Here is a 16434-nt window from a genome sequence, read left to right on the forward strand (position 1 = left end):
TAAATAACAACAGCGTGACTACAGCCAGCAAAAGAAACAAAAAACCTGACCATCACCAGCTTTCATATTCTACACTGCTACAGCGATGTGGGTCTGAAGATCAATGGCACTTTAAGCTCATAAACCCAGGGTAATGCCCAATCAAGTTATAAAAACTCTCAAAATGCTATACTATAAACATCTTCTGAACTGAGCATTCCATTATATCAGTTGTAAAATTCATTAAAGAATAAAAGACTTTATACACCAAAGGCAAGCCTAGAGCACGGCAGGCTTGACTGTAAAAGAAAATGCCATCCTACAATTAAGGGTTTCAACAAATGCATACTCATTATATTTAATTGCAAAGTTGTGGACACCTACATATGATATCCTCATAGATATTATCCTCGGATTGCGTGTAATAAAGTGCTGAACCAGAATTTCTTCCCAGTTCTTCATGAATCTTCTGTGAGTTCCGATTTCGAAAGTGCTGAATATCCTCAAATTCAAAGGATTTCCTTAGAGGAGATACATTTAAAGTTTTAGTGTTAAAAATTCTAACCTTTAAATTGATATAAACAAATTTTAGAAAAGGATTTACATACAAAATTACAAAGGAATTCTATTAACAAGCTAAGAATAACACACTAGGTTGGGTGCCCTGTTTGCACCGTGGCAAGATGGAGACCTCCAGGCAATCACCTTCATATTCTCCACTTGGTCCCTTTATCAACTTACTCCCTAATGAAAGGTGGAGCTAAGGCCAGCATGCCCCAAAATGGAAGAATGTTCTTGTCTCCTTACAGTTCTGATGTCATGTCAGCAGACTGTCTTAACTATTGCTGTTTCTATTTTTCCCAAGTGTTAACATTTACATGAGAAATATAAATGGGTCAGAGAAGGAAGAAAACCTATAATAAACCTATAAGGAAAATACTTAGATCACTCGCTACAGGATTTTAAAAAAAAAAAAAAAAACTGTACCTTTTAGATCGCCCTCTGATTTTTCCACCATATTTCTTTGGTTCAGGGTCCCGAGAGGAAGCCAAAGAAGATGCCGTGCAAGAATTATTTTCACAGTATTTTTTCTCACAGTTTCTTTCTTTACCTGGCATAACACCAGATTCAGACAGATATCTGAACGTCCTACGAGGTTTTGGCAAAGGATTTATAGAAGACCCACACTCTTGACCTTCTGGTTCAGAGTAAATATTTTCTAAGCTCTTAGTAATTCCATATGAACTGTCCAGAACCCTGAAATGAGGTTCTTTTCCAGAAGAGTCACAACGCTCTAAAGCCAAATTTAAGATTTTATTGGGAGGAAGTGATTCAATTTTCTTCCACAATATCTGCGAGGTATAGAGGTTTCCTGGAGGTAAGGAAGTGTCTGGATGTAAAACCACTTCTTTCCAGCTTTCAATTTGTTTCACACGAGAACATACCCAATTGGATTCTGATGCATTTTTCAAGAAATGTGTGCTAAGTTCATGTGTCTCGCTTTCCTCCTCGCTTTGATCAAAGCTTTTTGCATCTTCATTCAAATCCAGTCCCACATCCTGAGAGTTGGTTACGTCCAGCTCTTTGCTCTGTTCCTCAGAAACAGTACTTTTCTTAGGAAAGCTCTCTTGGTGACAGTTACTATATTTCACTCCGAAGTCCTTTGGATGCCACTTCACTGGGTTAGATACACCATTGGCCCTTCCTTCCCATTGAGAAATTTTTTGTTTGATGTTTTTGCAGTGGCTTCTTGACAGTGTCTGAACAGCAGAACGGGAGAAACCAACATCCATGTTCCCAGTTGGGTGCATGACAATTGCTGAATTTCACAAAGGTTCCATTACAAGTAGCTGTGAAATACTGTATTCTTTATCCTGTCAGAATCCAAGTGGTCCCAATATTTCCTCTTCATGTTTAACTTAGAAATCTCTTTCGAAAAAGAGAGAAGTTTAGTTCACAGATCCTTGTTAAAAATGGCTATCTTGAATAATCCTATTAAAACGAAACAAGAATATGTTAACACAATTTAACAATTTCCAAATTAAAACCCAATACAATTTTGACTATTAATCCCAAAATAATTCATTCACATTACATATATTAAAAATATATAATTCAACTCCATAAAGGTACTCCTAAGATGGTCATATACTAATAATAAGAAAATATTTTTATGATATCTTTGAAACAATGAACTTTTTTTTTTTTTCAAAGATTTTATTATTATTGGAAAGCCGGATATACAGAGAGGAGGAGAGACAGAGAGGAAGATCTTCCATCCGATGATTCACTCCCCAAGTGAGCCGCAACAGCCGGTGCGCGCCGATCCGAAGCCGGGAACCAGGAACCTCTTCCAGGTCTCCCACGTGGGTGCAGTGTCCCAATGCATTGGGCCGTCCTCAACTGCTTTCCCAGGCCACAAGCAGGGAGCTGGATGGGAAGTGGAGCTGCGGGGATTAGAACGGGCGCCCATATGGGATCCCGGGGCGTTCAAGGCGAGGATTTTAGCCGCTAGGCCACGCCGCCGGGCCCGAAACAATGAACTTTAATATACTACCATATTTAGTTTCCTAAAGTTAGGCAGAATGAGGTTTTATATGGAGTTTACAGTATTATTTTATACAAAATCAATCTGTTATGGAACCTCCTACTGATCACAAGAACCTATGCTATATTCTAAAATAATACATATTCAGAAATAAATCTCAAATAACCAAAAAGTTCTGTACATATTCAGAAAGAGTCAGCCGTCTGGAAACATACTAGGAGATATTTTCGTACTCCCATCTCATGCTGACAGATAATACTACACTATCACAAGCCCTTATTTCAACTTCACTATTAGCAGCACAGGATTCCATACACATCAGGCTACAGAAAGTCCAGGTGCCCATGAACTATCAGCTGCTCTAAAACGTAGTAACTTACTTTGTCCCTGAACTTCCTACATCTCTACCACCACACCCTTGACCCAAATCAGCAAAAATACTTACAGTCATTGTCACGTTCCTTCCTTTCACACAGACACTTCACTCTTTTAGGCCCATACACTGTTTCCTCAAACACAAAACTTGGCACAGGCCTTTTCCTATCAACTGGGTAAAGACCCGAACTCAAGTCCTACTCTATACTGATTATAAATAGCAGCTGATTCAAAACTTCCTGAGGTAGGGGTCATCCTTCCGGAGTACTGGCTGTGCAGCCCTGATTAACTGACGGGCAGGAAGATCTCTTAGCCCAGCTCTGGGAGGACAGCTGACTAAAACTGATACACACACACACACCAATTTTCTTGAGAGAGCAACTGCTAATCAGGACTTGCATCAACTTTCACCCAAGCCATTCCCACAAGTCTGTAGGCAAGCTGACTTTGCCAGCCACTAAACAATGGGGATAACCTGATGCAAACAAAATCACTTATTTATTTATTTACTTATTTGAAAGGCAGAGATATAGATAGAGAGGGAGAGACAGAGAGACTGGTGTTTTTTTATCCCTCTCTTTTTATAACCCTAACTTTTCAAATAAATAAATAAATCTTAAAAAATGAGAAATTAAAATCCATGTGGATAGAGAAAAACATAATAACAAAAGTTTAAAAGAGCAAAGGTATCAAATAGAACTTTAAGAACTTTTACATCAGGGCCCAGCGGCGTGGCCTAGCGGCTAAAGTCCTCGCCTTGAATGCCCTGGGATCCCATTTGGATGCCAGTTCTAATCCCGGCTGCTCCACTTCCCATCCAGCTCCCTGCTTGTGGCCTGGGAAAGCAGTCGAGGACGGCCCAATGCCTTGAGACCCTGCACCCGCGTGGGAGACCCGGAAGAGGTTCCTGGTTCCCATCTTCGGATCGGCACAGCACCGGCCCGTTGCGGCCACTTGAGGAGTGAATCATCGGATGAAGATCTTCCTCTCTGTTTCTCCTCCTCTCTGTATATCTGACTTTGTAATAAAATAAGTAAAATCTTTAAAAAAAACCCTTTTAAATCTTTTATTTTATTTAAATGGTAGAGAAACAGAGAGGGTTGGTGGGAAGATCTTTCATCTGTTAGCTCTCTTCCCAGATGCATACAATAGCCAGGGATGGGCCAGCTGCTCATTGTTCCAGGTCCTGCATGGGGATAGCAGGGTCCATCACCTGCTGCCTCCCAGGAGGCTAGGACTGGGAGAAGGGCTAGGACACAGACCCAGGCAACATGGGAGCAATCATCTCAAGCAGCATTTTCAACCACTGTGACAAATGCCTAACCCAGAACTTCTGATAAAAGACAAAGGCACAGGCAGAGGCAGGTTTTGGCATAGCAAAGATGCCACCAGGGCGGCATGCAGCCTGTATCAGGCTTTGTATCTGCCACATTTGAGCTGGTTTCCTCCTAATTCACATCCTGGGAGAGAACAGGTGATGGGTCACATGGCTAGGTTCCTATCACCCATGTGGGAGACCTAACTTTAATTCCAAGTTCCTGACTTTACTTCACACACTGGGTCAAGAAACCACTTAAGGTGCCCTCATCCCCATGTAGGAGTAGAAGACCCAGACGAAGCTCCTGTCTCCTGGCTTTAGACAGCCTCAGCTCCGGTCATTACACGCATTTGGGAAGTGAACTAGCTGATGGAAGATATCCCTCTGTCTCTCCTTCTCTATCTATAAAATCTGCCTTCCAAATAAAAACAATAAATACACCTTAAAAAAAAAAAGACTTTGGATGGTTAGAAGATGGAAGAGGAACTCCTCCCAGGCCTAGAATCAGCTGGGAGAATTTTCTCAGGCCTGGAGATAATTGTGGGGTGAGCCCAGATCCTCAATTAGAACTTGGAACCTCAACACAGTGATATGGGGCTCAGACACGCTCACTTGAATCTAACAGCGGCTGAACTCTCCCTTCTGCCAGTCATCAAAGTAACAACCCATGCCTGGGCTGGGGCAGGGCCTAGAAAAGTTCAGTCTGTGTCTCTCCATCCCACAGGTCTGTTGCTTCAACCCATGCTAGACAGCCCCCAGGGATCTTTCAATCTCTACCCAGAACCTAGATCAGGAATAGGCAAGAAGACAGCCTCTGCAAAGGTTAAGGCTTCTGCCTCGCTGCCCACCAGCTTTCCCACGATGCTGCCAGGTCGGGGCGAGGCAGCTTTTGTCATGGTCTCTCCCAAGATACCATGAGCATGCACACCCAACCTCAACCCTCACACACCCAAACTTCCCACGAGGATCAAGGGTAGCCATGTTGTGTGGGAGAAGGTGAGTAGGGAAACCAAGCGGGGCCAGCTGTGCTGGGGAGCTGGGCTCAGAAGAGTCGAGAATTCCTTGTTGGGAGGCAGGCAGGAGGCTAGCTCACACGTGAACTGAGGCTGCAGCCTGCGGGTGCACATGCCACTGTCCATCAGATCTCATTTATAAAACAAATGCGAAAATAAAATCCTCAGGAATTTTCAAGATAACCCCATAGAACATAAAAACCCTACAGAGTCTTTTGAGGGTAGGACCTCACAGCTCCTATGCTCGTGAAAGTGGTTCCACTCAATCATATGAAATGTTCAAGTTTTGCAATCTACAAAATAATGACACCAGGTGGAAACATCAATCCAAACAAAAGAATTGAGAGAATCAAAAGTGGCACATGAGGATAAATACAAATGACACATTTTTCTCCTTATAAGTTGTTTAAAAGATGGCTGACTTTTCCAAATAAAACATAATAATGCATTGTGTAATTTACAATAATCAGGTAAATGTAAAACAAGAGGACAAAAGTGGAAAAGAAAAATTGAGATATGGTGTTGGAAGGAATAGCTGTTATAACAAGCCAATAAACAGAATTCTAAAAAACAATGAATGCCATGGCCAGTGTTTATGACATAGCAGATTAAGCCAGGTCCCAGCTCTTCCACTCATGAACCAACTCCCTGCTAATGGCCTGGGAATGCAGCAGAGAATGGCAAGTTCTTGGGCCCCGTACCCATGTGGGAGACCTGTAGGAAGCTTCTGGCTCATGACTTTGGGCCAGCTCAGCTCTGGCTGTTGCACACATTTGGGGAGTGAACCACTGAATGGAAGAGCTCTCTCTCTGTAAACCTTTTAAGAAAAACATATCTTAGAAAAATTAAAATATGGGCCAGAATGGTGGTGTATTAAGCTAATTCTCTGCCTGCTATGCCAGCAACCTATAAAGGAGCTGATTTGTGCAGCTCCACTTCCCATCCACCTCCCTGCTTGTGGCCTGGGAAAGCAGTCAAGGATGGCACAAAGCCTTGGGACCCTGCATCCATGTGGGAGACCCAGAAGAAGCTCCTGGATCCTGATCGGCACAGCACCGGCTGTTGCGGTCACTTGGGGAGTGAATCATCGGATGAAAGATCTTCCTCTCTGTCTCTCCTCCTCTCTGTACATCTGACTTTCAATAAAAATAAATAAATCTTTAAAAATAAAAGGGGGTCTGGTGCAGTAGCCTAGTGGCTAAAACTTTCACCTTGCATGCGCCGGCATCCCATATGGGCACTAGTTTGTGTCCCAGCTGCTCCACTTCCTATCCAGCTCCCTTTTTGTGGCCTGGGAAAGCAGTCAAGGACGGCCCAAGAAAAGAAGCTCCTGGCTTCGGATTGGCTTAGCTTTGGTTGTTGCAACCACTTGGGGAGTGACCAAGTGTATGGAAGATTGTTCTCTCTGTATCTCCTTCTCTCTGTAAATCTGACTTTTCAATAAAAATAAATAAATCTAAAAAAATTTTAAAAAAGACTTATGGGGTGGGTGCTGTGGCACAGCATTTCAAGCCACCACCTGCAGTGCTGCATCCCAAATGCTCACCAGTTTGAGTCTTGGCTGCTCCATTTCTATGCTGGCTTCCTGTTAATGTGTCTGAAAAAGCAGTGAAAGAAGGTCCAAGGTTTAGGCCCCTTTATTTACATGGGAGACCTGGAAAAAGCTTCAGGTTCCTTGCTTTGGCTTGGCAAAGCATCAGCGGTTGCAGTCATTTGCAAGAGGGAACCAGTGAATGGAATACATTTCTTTGTTGCTCTCTGTCTCTCCTCTCTCTCTGTAACTCAGCCTTTCAAATAAATAAATCTTTTTAAAAAGGAGAAAAAGGAGGGAGGAGAGAGGAGAAGGGAGAAGAAAGGTGGAGAGAGGTAGGGGAGGAGGGAGAAGAAGGGGAGGACGGAAAGGTAGGGAGGAGGAAGAGTAGAGGAGGAAAGAGGAAGGAGGAATAACGAGGAAGGAGGAGGATTAAGTGGAGAAAGATGGAGTGGAGGAGGATGGAGAAGGAAGTGGGGGAGGAGGAGGGAGGGACAGGAGGAAGAAGGAGAGAGGAGGAGAAAGGAGGAAAAAAGAGGAGGGATATGGAAAGAAGAGGAAGTGGAGGAGAGAAGAAGAAGGAGGGGAGGGAAAGAGATCAGGAATTAGAAGAAAAGACTTGGTTCCAGGACTCTAACAATCCCATATGGGTGCCAGCGAAAGTCCCATCTGTTCCACTTCCCAGCCAGCTCCCTCCTAATATACCCAGGAAACCAGCAGATGATGGCCCAAAGCCTTGGAAACCTGCACCTACGTGGAAGACTCAGAAGAAACTCCTGGTCCGGGGCCACACACTGCCCTCATTGGGCGGTGGACAGGATTGGGGTGGGGTGTAACCTTGGGCCTGTGGGTTTAAACTTCAGCAGCCGGGAGGCTGCTGGGGGCTGCAGAAGGGAGCGTCTTGCTCAGATCCTGATCCCAGCCACCATGTGCCCATGGTGAGCTGGGCCCAGGCCCACCTGGATTCGGGGGCTGCTTCCTTTCGGGTGAGTACACCGAAGAGGGAGAGTCTCTGGGACTGGGTGGGTCCGGGGCCACCCACCGCCCTCATTGGGCGGTGGACAGGATTGGGGTGGGGCGCAACCTTGGGCCTGCTGGTTTAAACTTCAGCAGCCTGGAGGCTGCTGGAGGCTACAGGAGGGAGCGTCTTGCTCGGATCCCGATCCCAGCCACCATGTGCTCATGGTGAGCTGGGCCCAGGCGGCCAGTGTGTCATTTGGCGCCAGGCTGTGCCTGCTGGCCGCCCAGCAGGGGAGCTCTGGGGTATTGGTTGTCCGAATCGCTACTTATGTAGCTCCAGGCTGACCGCACTGTTTCTGGGATCTGAATCAATCCTAAAGATTCCCAATGCCAGTAACTCTTCCTTTGAAGAACTTCTAATCACTTAACAATGCTGAGCTTTGAACACCTATCATGCAAAAGATAAGCTCAGGCTTATCTAGCAGGATATTGTTTTGCCTGACATGATGATGGCTCAGGAGACTGGTCACATTAGGCAGGGGTGGATTCTTTGCAGGATGTGTGGGCCACACCCTGTGAAAGTTTAGCCCCACTGGTAAACCTAAAAGTTTGGGTGGTTAAGGACTAAGCTAGGTGTGACCAAGGAGCCTGCCATCAATCACAGGTAAAGGGACCCGCAACAGTCTGGACTGGGCAAGGCAGCAGCACCCCAATGTGCATCCTGAATAGGGTGTGGGGTGGGCCGGGCTGCAACATTCACCAGCTCATACAAGGCTAAATGGGAGGCCAGAGTATGCCGGGCACTGGCCTAAAACCCAATGGCATGTATGTAAACTGGGTCTGGGAGTGGATCAAGTAGAGGAACTTGGGAAACTCCCTTGGCGAGTCATACCTCTCGCTGGTGAACACAAGGTCCAGATCTGGGGGTCGAACAAGCAGGGCATAGTAGCTCCAAAATGTGTAAACTGGTAATGGAAAGGAATGTACTGGGCAGGACTGAGCAAACCTTAGCCTACCAGCAAAACTAGAAACCAGTATGGAGCACAGGTCATAACGAGCTAGGCTCTTGCACCCACTGGTCCTCAGAGCAACCACGGGCAGGTGCATGATTTACGGCTACGAACAGGCCCAATTGGGGAGGTAAGGGACACCCTAACTGGGTTGAGGTTCCCACCAAGGGGTGCATGGGCTGGAATGGGGGCTGCGTTCCATCTAGGAAACAGTTGTAGTCACCCGAGGCACTAGTGTGGGCTGGGATTGGATGCACCAGGCCAGTTCAGACCCCAACACCATCTGGTGTCATGGAGAACCAGGGTAGATGTGGGACTGACTAGGCTGGGTCTCAATCCCGTACTGAGCCATGTGTGAGCTGTATGTGGGTATGGACGAGCCATGGCTGGGCTGAAACATCCAACAACAAGAACCAGAATAGGGTGAAAGCCAGCTAGGAAAAGCCACTGTTCCTGCTAGGACAGGAAGTGAACTGAGTAGGGTTGGCTCAAGGACCCCCCGGTATGCGCAAAATCTGGCATTGGGAGGGGTTCTGATGGAGGAGCCTGGGCAACTCCTCTGGCAGGACACAGTTCCTGGAGGTAAGCGCAAGAAGCATGATAGGAAACAGCCCAGAATAGGCCATGGAAAGTTTCCCACTGGCACACCTTCGGCATGGGTCAGGGGCAGACCAGGCTGAATCAGTTCATGTCATCCACTGGCAAATCTGAACACCAGAACAGAGTGTGGGTTGAGCCGGGTTTGGTCGCGACAAAACCAGTACACATTATGGAATGCCAGGGCGTGTTTGCCTGTACTGGATTTGACTGCAGCACCCAACCAGCACACGTGAGATCCAGGAAGGGAGGGGCAGAACCGGCAGGGGAATTAAGGGGCTGGTCCCCTCGCCGGACAGCTACTCCCACTGGACAGCGTGGGCTGGGATGGAGACAGACCACACTAAGCAAGGCAGCAACACCTGTGCGCTGCATGTGGACTAGATCAGGGAAAAGCCAGGCTGGGCTGATTATTCCTGCGGGTGCAAGCATAAATTAGAGTGGGTGAGGGATGTTTGGGCTTAGCTGCAGACAGCTGGCAGAAGCTGGCACTAAGTCAAATCACAGAACCACCTAAAGAGTGCATAAACCGGGACAGAAAGACCTGGGAGGGAAAAAGTGGGTTTCCCCCTTCTTGGGTCTCTACTCCCGCGGGAGGGCATGAAAACTAGGACGGGGGCTGGGGTGGCTAGACAGAGAGGCACTCAACAACATCTGGGAGGGCTGGATGGCTGAGTTGGTTAGATGGAACTAAGCTTTAATACCCATTGACAAGTACAAGAGCCAAATGGGATGGGGGACAGACTGGTCTTTTGCTACGCATACTGGCAAACCAGGGTAGGGGGCGGGCCTGGTGGGGATCATTGTGGGTTGCCCCGACTAGGCTGCAGCTCCCACTGGTTGATGTAATGGCCGAGTATGTGCTGGGCAGAACCAGACTGGACTGCAACACCCATTGGTTCCAGTGCAACTCGGAACTGAAAACAGAACCAACCCAGCAATTGCAACCACCAGCTGATCGTGGTGATGGACTGTGTCGGGCCTTGTGCTTTCTAGAACATACAAGAATCTAGTCTGGGAATACCTCAAAGTATCTTTGGAGATCTCCCCAATCGAACTGCTGGACTCAGAACTCTAACCATGAAAAGACAGAAGACAGAACAGGTCAATCATTCATCTCAGCTATATGTTGGCAGCGAAATATGGGGCAAACGGAGACCCTATGATGAACTGTGTCAATCAGTGGACGACCTCATCGAGCAAAACTGGCAGCGATTCATGACTGGAGAACTATTAAAACCACTTGAGCAAATATCTCAGAGCATGCCCCACATCTGGGACTTGGGGTGGGTGGGAAACCAGGTGGGGCTTCTCCCTCAATATCCCCCTTTACCTCAGATACATTATGGAAACAATATGGACATAATAGTATTACCCACTTCCCTATATCCCCTGAACCTTTTTTTTTAAAACCGTAATTAACTATGTAAAGATTGTCAACAATACAATAAAAAAAATGCCTATTTTGAAAAAAAAAAAAAAAAGAAGAAGAAACTCCTGGCTCCCAGCTTCAGACCAGCTCAGCTCCAGTCATTGTGGCCATTTGAGTGTGAACCAATGGATGGAAGATCTTCCCCTCTCTCTCTCCTTCTCTCTATAAATCTCCTTTTCAAGTGAAAGTACATAAGCAAATAAATAAACCTTTAAAAAAAAAAAAAGCTAGTATAATCTAATCATGAAATACTATCTACTATCCATGCATATACTCAGGACTGCCACTTTGAGCATGTCATGTGTAAAAGGTACCCAAGTCCCTGGAGAGAACACCAGGTGGAGTGCAAATCAAGGTTCCATGTTCCGACAAAAGAGCATAAACCAGGCCAGGTGCAAACCAAAGCGCTGTGTGCTGAGGGTGTATCACCACATTTCCCCTCCTGATTAAAAACCCTGCCAAGCTGCCACCATTGAGCCAATCAATGGAACCTCCTCCTGCTGTGCTTTCTCCCTTCAGCTGGAACATAAGCTCCCAGGAAATCTCATCTAGGCTGAACACTGGCCTCTTGTCAATCTCCATTCCATGGAAGCCAAGGCACTTTGGGTGAGCAACATGGTTATTCATCTTACTGTTTGCGGCTCCACTGGAATTTTCGTTATTGTATCCCTAACACCTAGAAGAGTAGGCACCATTCAGCATTCCCTGAGCAAGTATTTATTGATAATGATATCTTAAAAATAGGAAGGTTCAATCAGGGAAGTGCATTTTTGAAAAATATCCAATGACTGTTACTTTAAAGACCTCTAGTGACTGGAAGTTGCCCCATTCACAGAAAATGAAAGTATAGTAGAATATTTTAAGGATAAATGAACAGCAGCAAAGTAACTTATTTAGATGACAGTCAGCACCACAATAACAGGAATTTTTTTTTGTACATTCACTATTTGGCAGGTATCTATTTATATTTAGTCCCATTCAAGCTTCGCAATAATTCTTACAGGAAGAAACCTTCATTTATTACATGAGGAAACTAAGGCTAAATTAGATTACTGACCTTCTAAGGCCATAAGCATTACAATAACAATGAAAGCCAGAATTTAATAGGACATAACATAATACCTTCAGGGTAAAGAGACAATATCTAGGGGAGGGTTCTTAAAATTTTGATCTCAAATTCCTATGAAGAAAAATCTTCCATGTATGTATTTATTTTTAAATTATATTTACAACTATAAGAACATCAAATACATATAATACATAAAACCTAAAAGTTTAAAGTCATGAGATAATCTTAAAAATTGTCTTTGGTGGCGCTGTGGTATACCAGGTTAAACCACTGCCTGTGGCACCAGCATCCCATATGGGTGGTGGTTCGAGTCCAGCATGCTCCACTTCCAATCCAGCTCCTTGTTAATGTGCCTGGGAAGACAGTAGAAGATGGCCAGGTGCACATCGAGACTGGGAAGAAGCTCCTGGCTTCTAACCAGGCCAGCTCAGGCTGTTACCATCACTTACGGGGTTAACCAGTGGAGAACGTAAAGACCTCTCTCTCTCTCTCTGTAACTCTGCCTTCCAAGTAAATAAATACATCTTTAAAAAAAACTTACTCTCTTTTTAGTTTAAACTGTCATATTTGTAAAAGGAGAGTATAATAAACATTTCACTCTGACTAAAACATTTTAATTATAAGTACTTATAAGAGCAATGTGACTGAACATGTTTTTTCCTTGATGCAAATATCTGATGCTAAATTCAACTTATATCAATACTTGGTTCCAAGTGTGCTATGTTAAAGTCTTGCCTCCCAGTATCTTAGAACATGACTCGTTTTTGGAGATTATATATTTTAAAAGAAAATTTTGAAAAGCAAAATGGAAACGGAGCAGAAAATGAAGTAAAAACTAGGTCTCTTGGGCAGGTCCTAATCCATTACGCCTGAAGTCCTTAGAAAAAGGAGAAGAGGGATTTTGGGTTCAGTGGGTTAAGCCACTGCTTGTGATACTGACATCCCATATTGGGGTGTAGGTTCCATTCCCAGAAGAGCTCCCTGCTAACATGTCTGGGAAAACAGCAGAAGAGAGTAAAGTATTTGGGTCCTTGCACCCACTTGGGAAACCTGGGTGGGGTCCCAGTGGGGTTCCTGGCATCAGCCCAGTTCAGAATGGAAGACTTCTGTTTTCTCCAACACTCCCTCTTTCTGCCACTCTATCTTTCAAATAATTTTGTTTTTTTTTTTTTTTTTTATAATCCATTTTATTGTATTGTTGTTGACAATCTTTACATAGTTAACTATAGTTGAAGGAAAATCAAGAAAGAGAAGAAAAAAAAAAAAAGGTTCAGGGGGATAGGGAGGTGGGCAATGCTATTATGTCCATATTGTTTCCATCATGTATCTGAGGTAAAAGGGGATATTGAGGGAGAAGCCCCACCCGGTTTCCCGCCCACCCCAAGTCCCGGATGTGGGGCATGCTCTGAGATATGTGCTCAAGTGGAGTTAATAGTTCTCCAGTTATGAGTCACTGCCAGTTTCGCTCGATGAGGTGGTCCACTGATTGATATGGTCCATCATGAAGTCTCCATTTGTCCCATATTTCGCTGCCAACATGTAGCTGAGATGAATGATTGTCCTATTCTGTCTTCTGTCTTTTCTTGGTTAGAATTCTGAGTCCAGCAGTTCAAGTGGGGAGATCTCCAAAGATACTTTGAGGTATTCCCAGACCAGATTCTTGTATGTTCTAGCAAGCACAGGGCCCGGCACAGTCCATCACCCTGATCAGCTGGTGGTTGCAATTGCTGTGTTGGTTCTGTTTTCAGTTCCGAGTTGCACTGGAACCAATGGGTGTTGCAGTCCAGTCTGGTTCTGCCCAGCACATACTCGGCCATTACATCAACAAAAAAAAAAGGAAAAAGGAAAAAGGAGAGGATGCTTGGACATGAGCATGGGAGGATGACCATGACAAAACCCAGGGAGAAAACAGCCTCTCCAAGCCAAAAACAAAGGCCTACCATGCTAGCACCTTGAGCTCAAACTTTCACACCTAGTGGTGAAAATGTCCATTTTTGCTGCTTCAACTACAGTACTTTTTTATAGTAGCCCAAGCAAACTAACATGAAGAGTCATAGGACTGCAGAAAGTTAACTCACCACAATATGTAAGACAGTGTGAGAACAGCATCACAGAGTGAATTAAAATGCTTGCTGCATAGGTAGGCATTGGGCTTAGCACATCTGTTGTCTCATTATCAAGGGTACCAGCTCCTCTCTTGATTCCATCTTCCTGCTACTGCAAACCCCGAAGGTAACAGGTGAGGGATTCACTTGGAAGACCTGGACTGACTCCCCCATTCACAACTTCCGCCCAGCCCAGTTCAGACCACTGCAAGTGTTCTTTTCTCTCCACCTTGCTCTGCCTGTTTTAATTCAAAGAAGAAATACTGGTCAATTCCATTCACCTTAAATTAAGCAAAGGCTTTTGCTGAAATTGGTTAGTAAGATCCCTTTGTGTATGATGTCCATCAACCTTTTTTTGTAAACTGGACAATGTTAACATTTCTACAATTTCTTCTTTTTCAAAAGATTTAGTTATTTATTTGAAAGATATAGCAGCAGAAAGAGCAGGGGAAGGAGAGGGAGATATTCCATCCACTGGTTCACTCCCAGAATGGCAGAAAGCTGAGCTGGGTCAGTCAGGCTGAAGCAAGCAGTCTGCAATTCCATCCAGGCTTTCCACGTGGGTGCAAGGTCTCAAGCACTTGGGCTATCTGTGGCTTTCCCAGGTGCATTAGAAGGGATTTTTTAAAGATTTTTTTTGTTTGTTTATTGCTAAGTCAGATACACAGAGGAGGAGAGACTGAGAGGAAGCTCTTCTATCCGATGATTCACTCCCCAAGTGACCTCAACGGACAGAGCTGTGCCAATCTGAAGCCAGGAGCCTGGAGTTTCTTCCATGACTCCCACACGGGTGCTGGGATTAGAACCAGCGCACATACGGGATCCTGGTGCTTGCAAGGCAGGGACTTTAGCTATTACATTATCAGACTGGGCCCAAAAACATCACCTTTACTTTTCTAAAAATTAAAAAATTGATTATTTATTATAAAGACTCAAGTTTGCAATAACTCAAACCACAGCAGAATTAGACTTCACACCCATCTCCCATCAGCACCACCACCCCCTTTGTACTGCAGCCTCCACCTGTACTTTGAAGGGACATGTTAACCATGTTTGCAAATTTCAGATTTTCTAACATCATCTGGTGGTCATTACAGAATATTAACAATTTTACAACTTAAAAAAATATTTTTCCATAACATAACCAGAACCTCTATGCAGTACAAATTATTTTCAAAAAGCAATGTTCTTCTCACTTTCAAAGGACTGCAACAATTCCATCATGTAGGGTAGAGGCTGTAAGCCCTCCGTCTTAGGCACATGAAGTCTGATAAGGTTTAACAGCTAAAAGTGAACAGACGAGTGGGATGTCACTGTCAAGTCCTTTTTGTTGAGGAAAGGCCACCCTTCCCTTGGAACTAATTCTGTACATGCTCTGTGACCCAGCCTGAAAGTGCGCGAGTCATTTTTATATTAAATGTTCAGTAAACCCTACTTTATTTAGGGTGACACTGGCGTGCCTCTAATAGACCATCCTGGGCACCCTGGGGAGACCACGAGCACAGGAAGGCATTCCAATTTGCACATGCATTAACGTTCACATCCATAATACAAAAGGTAAAGAGAGAATACTCAGGGCTCAACTAAAGTAATCTGGTATCCAAGAATCCTACGAATAGAAAATGTAAATAGCCCTTTTCTTGTTCACTTGGAAGAAGCAAAAATTAATTCTAAAATTAAAAAATTATCTCTTTTTGAGGCCAAGTCCTTTAATTCCCATTACAGACTCTGCAAGATTTCTTAGTATATATAGACACAAAAATGAGAATAGGGATCAGTGCAATGGCTCAACTGGCTAATCCTCCACCTCCAGGCACCACATTCCATATGGTACTGGTTCATGTCCCAGCTGCTCCACTTATGGTCCAGCTCTCTGCTGATGTGCCTGGGAGAGCAACAGAGGATGACCTAGGTGCTTTGGGCCCCTGCTCCCACAAGGCAGACCTGGAAGAAGCTCCTGGCTCCTAGATTCAGCCTGGCACAACCATGACCGTGTGGCCATCTGGACAGTGATCCAGTGGATGAGGTGTCTCTGTCTGTCTCTCTCTCTCTGTCTCAATTTGTAACTCTGCCATTCAAATAAATAAAAATAAGCTTTTTAAAAAGAAAAAAAAACTGTCGCCACAGGCCCACTGTACCCATACTTACCAGCAAAGAATAAAAACTTATATTTTAAATTGACAAAGCTGCATATTTCATTGGGTATGTGATGTTTTCCTATATGTACATATTGTGGCATAATTATATCAACCTAATTAACATATCTATTACTTCACAAACTTAACATTATCTTTTCTTAAGATTTATTTATTTTTATTGCAAAGTCAGATATATACAGAGAGGAACAGAGACAGAGAAATATCTTCCATCCGATGATTCACTCCCCAAGAGACCACAAAGGCTGGTACTGTGCCAATCCAAAGTCAGGATCCCAGATCCTCTTTCAGGTCTCCCATGCGGTGCAGGGTCCCAAGGACTTGAGCTATCCTCCACTGCT

At 44.5% G+C, this 16434-nt stretch overlaps 1 protein-coding gene across 6 annotated transcripts in view; it reads right to left on the reverse strand.

Moving 5' to 3' along the window:
* Nucleotides 1–16434, reverse strand: part of DENND2C (DENN domain containing 2C) — a 74402-nt gene that overhangs the window by 38301 nt on the left and 19667 nt on the right. For 5 of the 6 annotated variants that reach the window (XM_058660084.1, XM_058660088.1, XM_058660086.1 and 2 more), the window contains exons 2-3: nucleotides 967–1971; nucleotides 364–500 (exon numbers count right to left, since the gene is read on the reverse strand). In XM_058660084.1, coding sequence (XP_058516067.1) covers nucleotides 364–500; nucleotides 967–1790 — 961 coding nt within the window. In that variant the 5' untranslated portion in view covers nucleotides 1791–1971. Of the gene's footprint in view, nucleotides 1–363; nucleotides 501–966; nucleotides 1972–2972; nucleotides 3072–16434 lie in introns of those variants that run through there. The other variant, XM_058660083.1, reaches the window with a different exon arrangement.

This window comes from Ochotona princeps, chromosome 2, assembly GCF_030435755.1.
Source record: "Ochotona princeps isolate mOchPri1 chromosome 2, mOchPri1.hap1, whole genome shotgun sequence".
NCBI lineage: Eukaryota > Metazoa > Chordata > Mammalia > Lagomorpha > Ochotonidae > Ochotona > Ochotona princeps.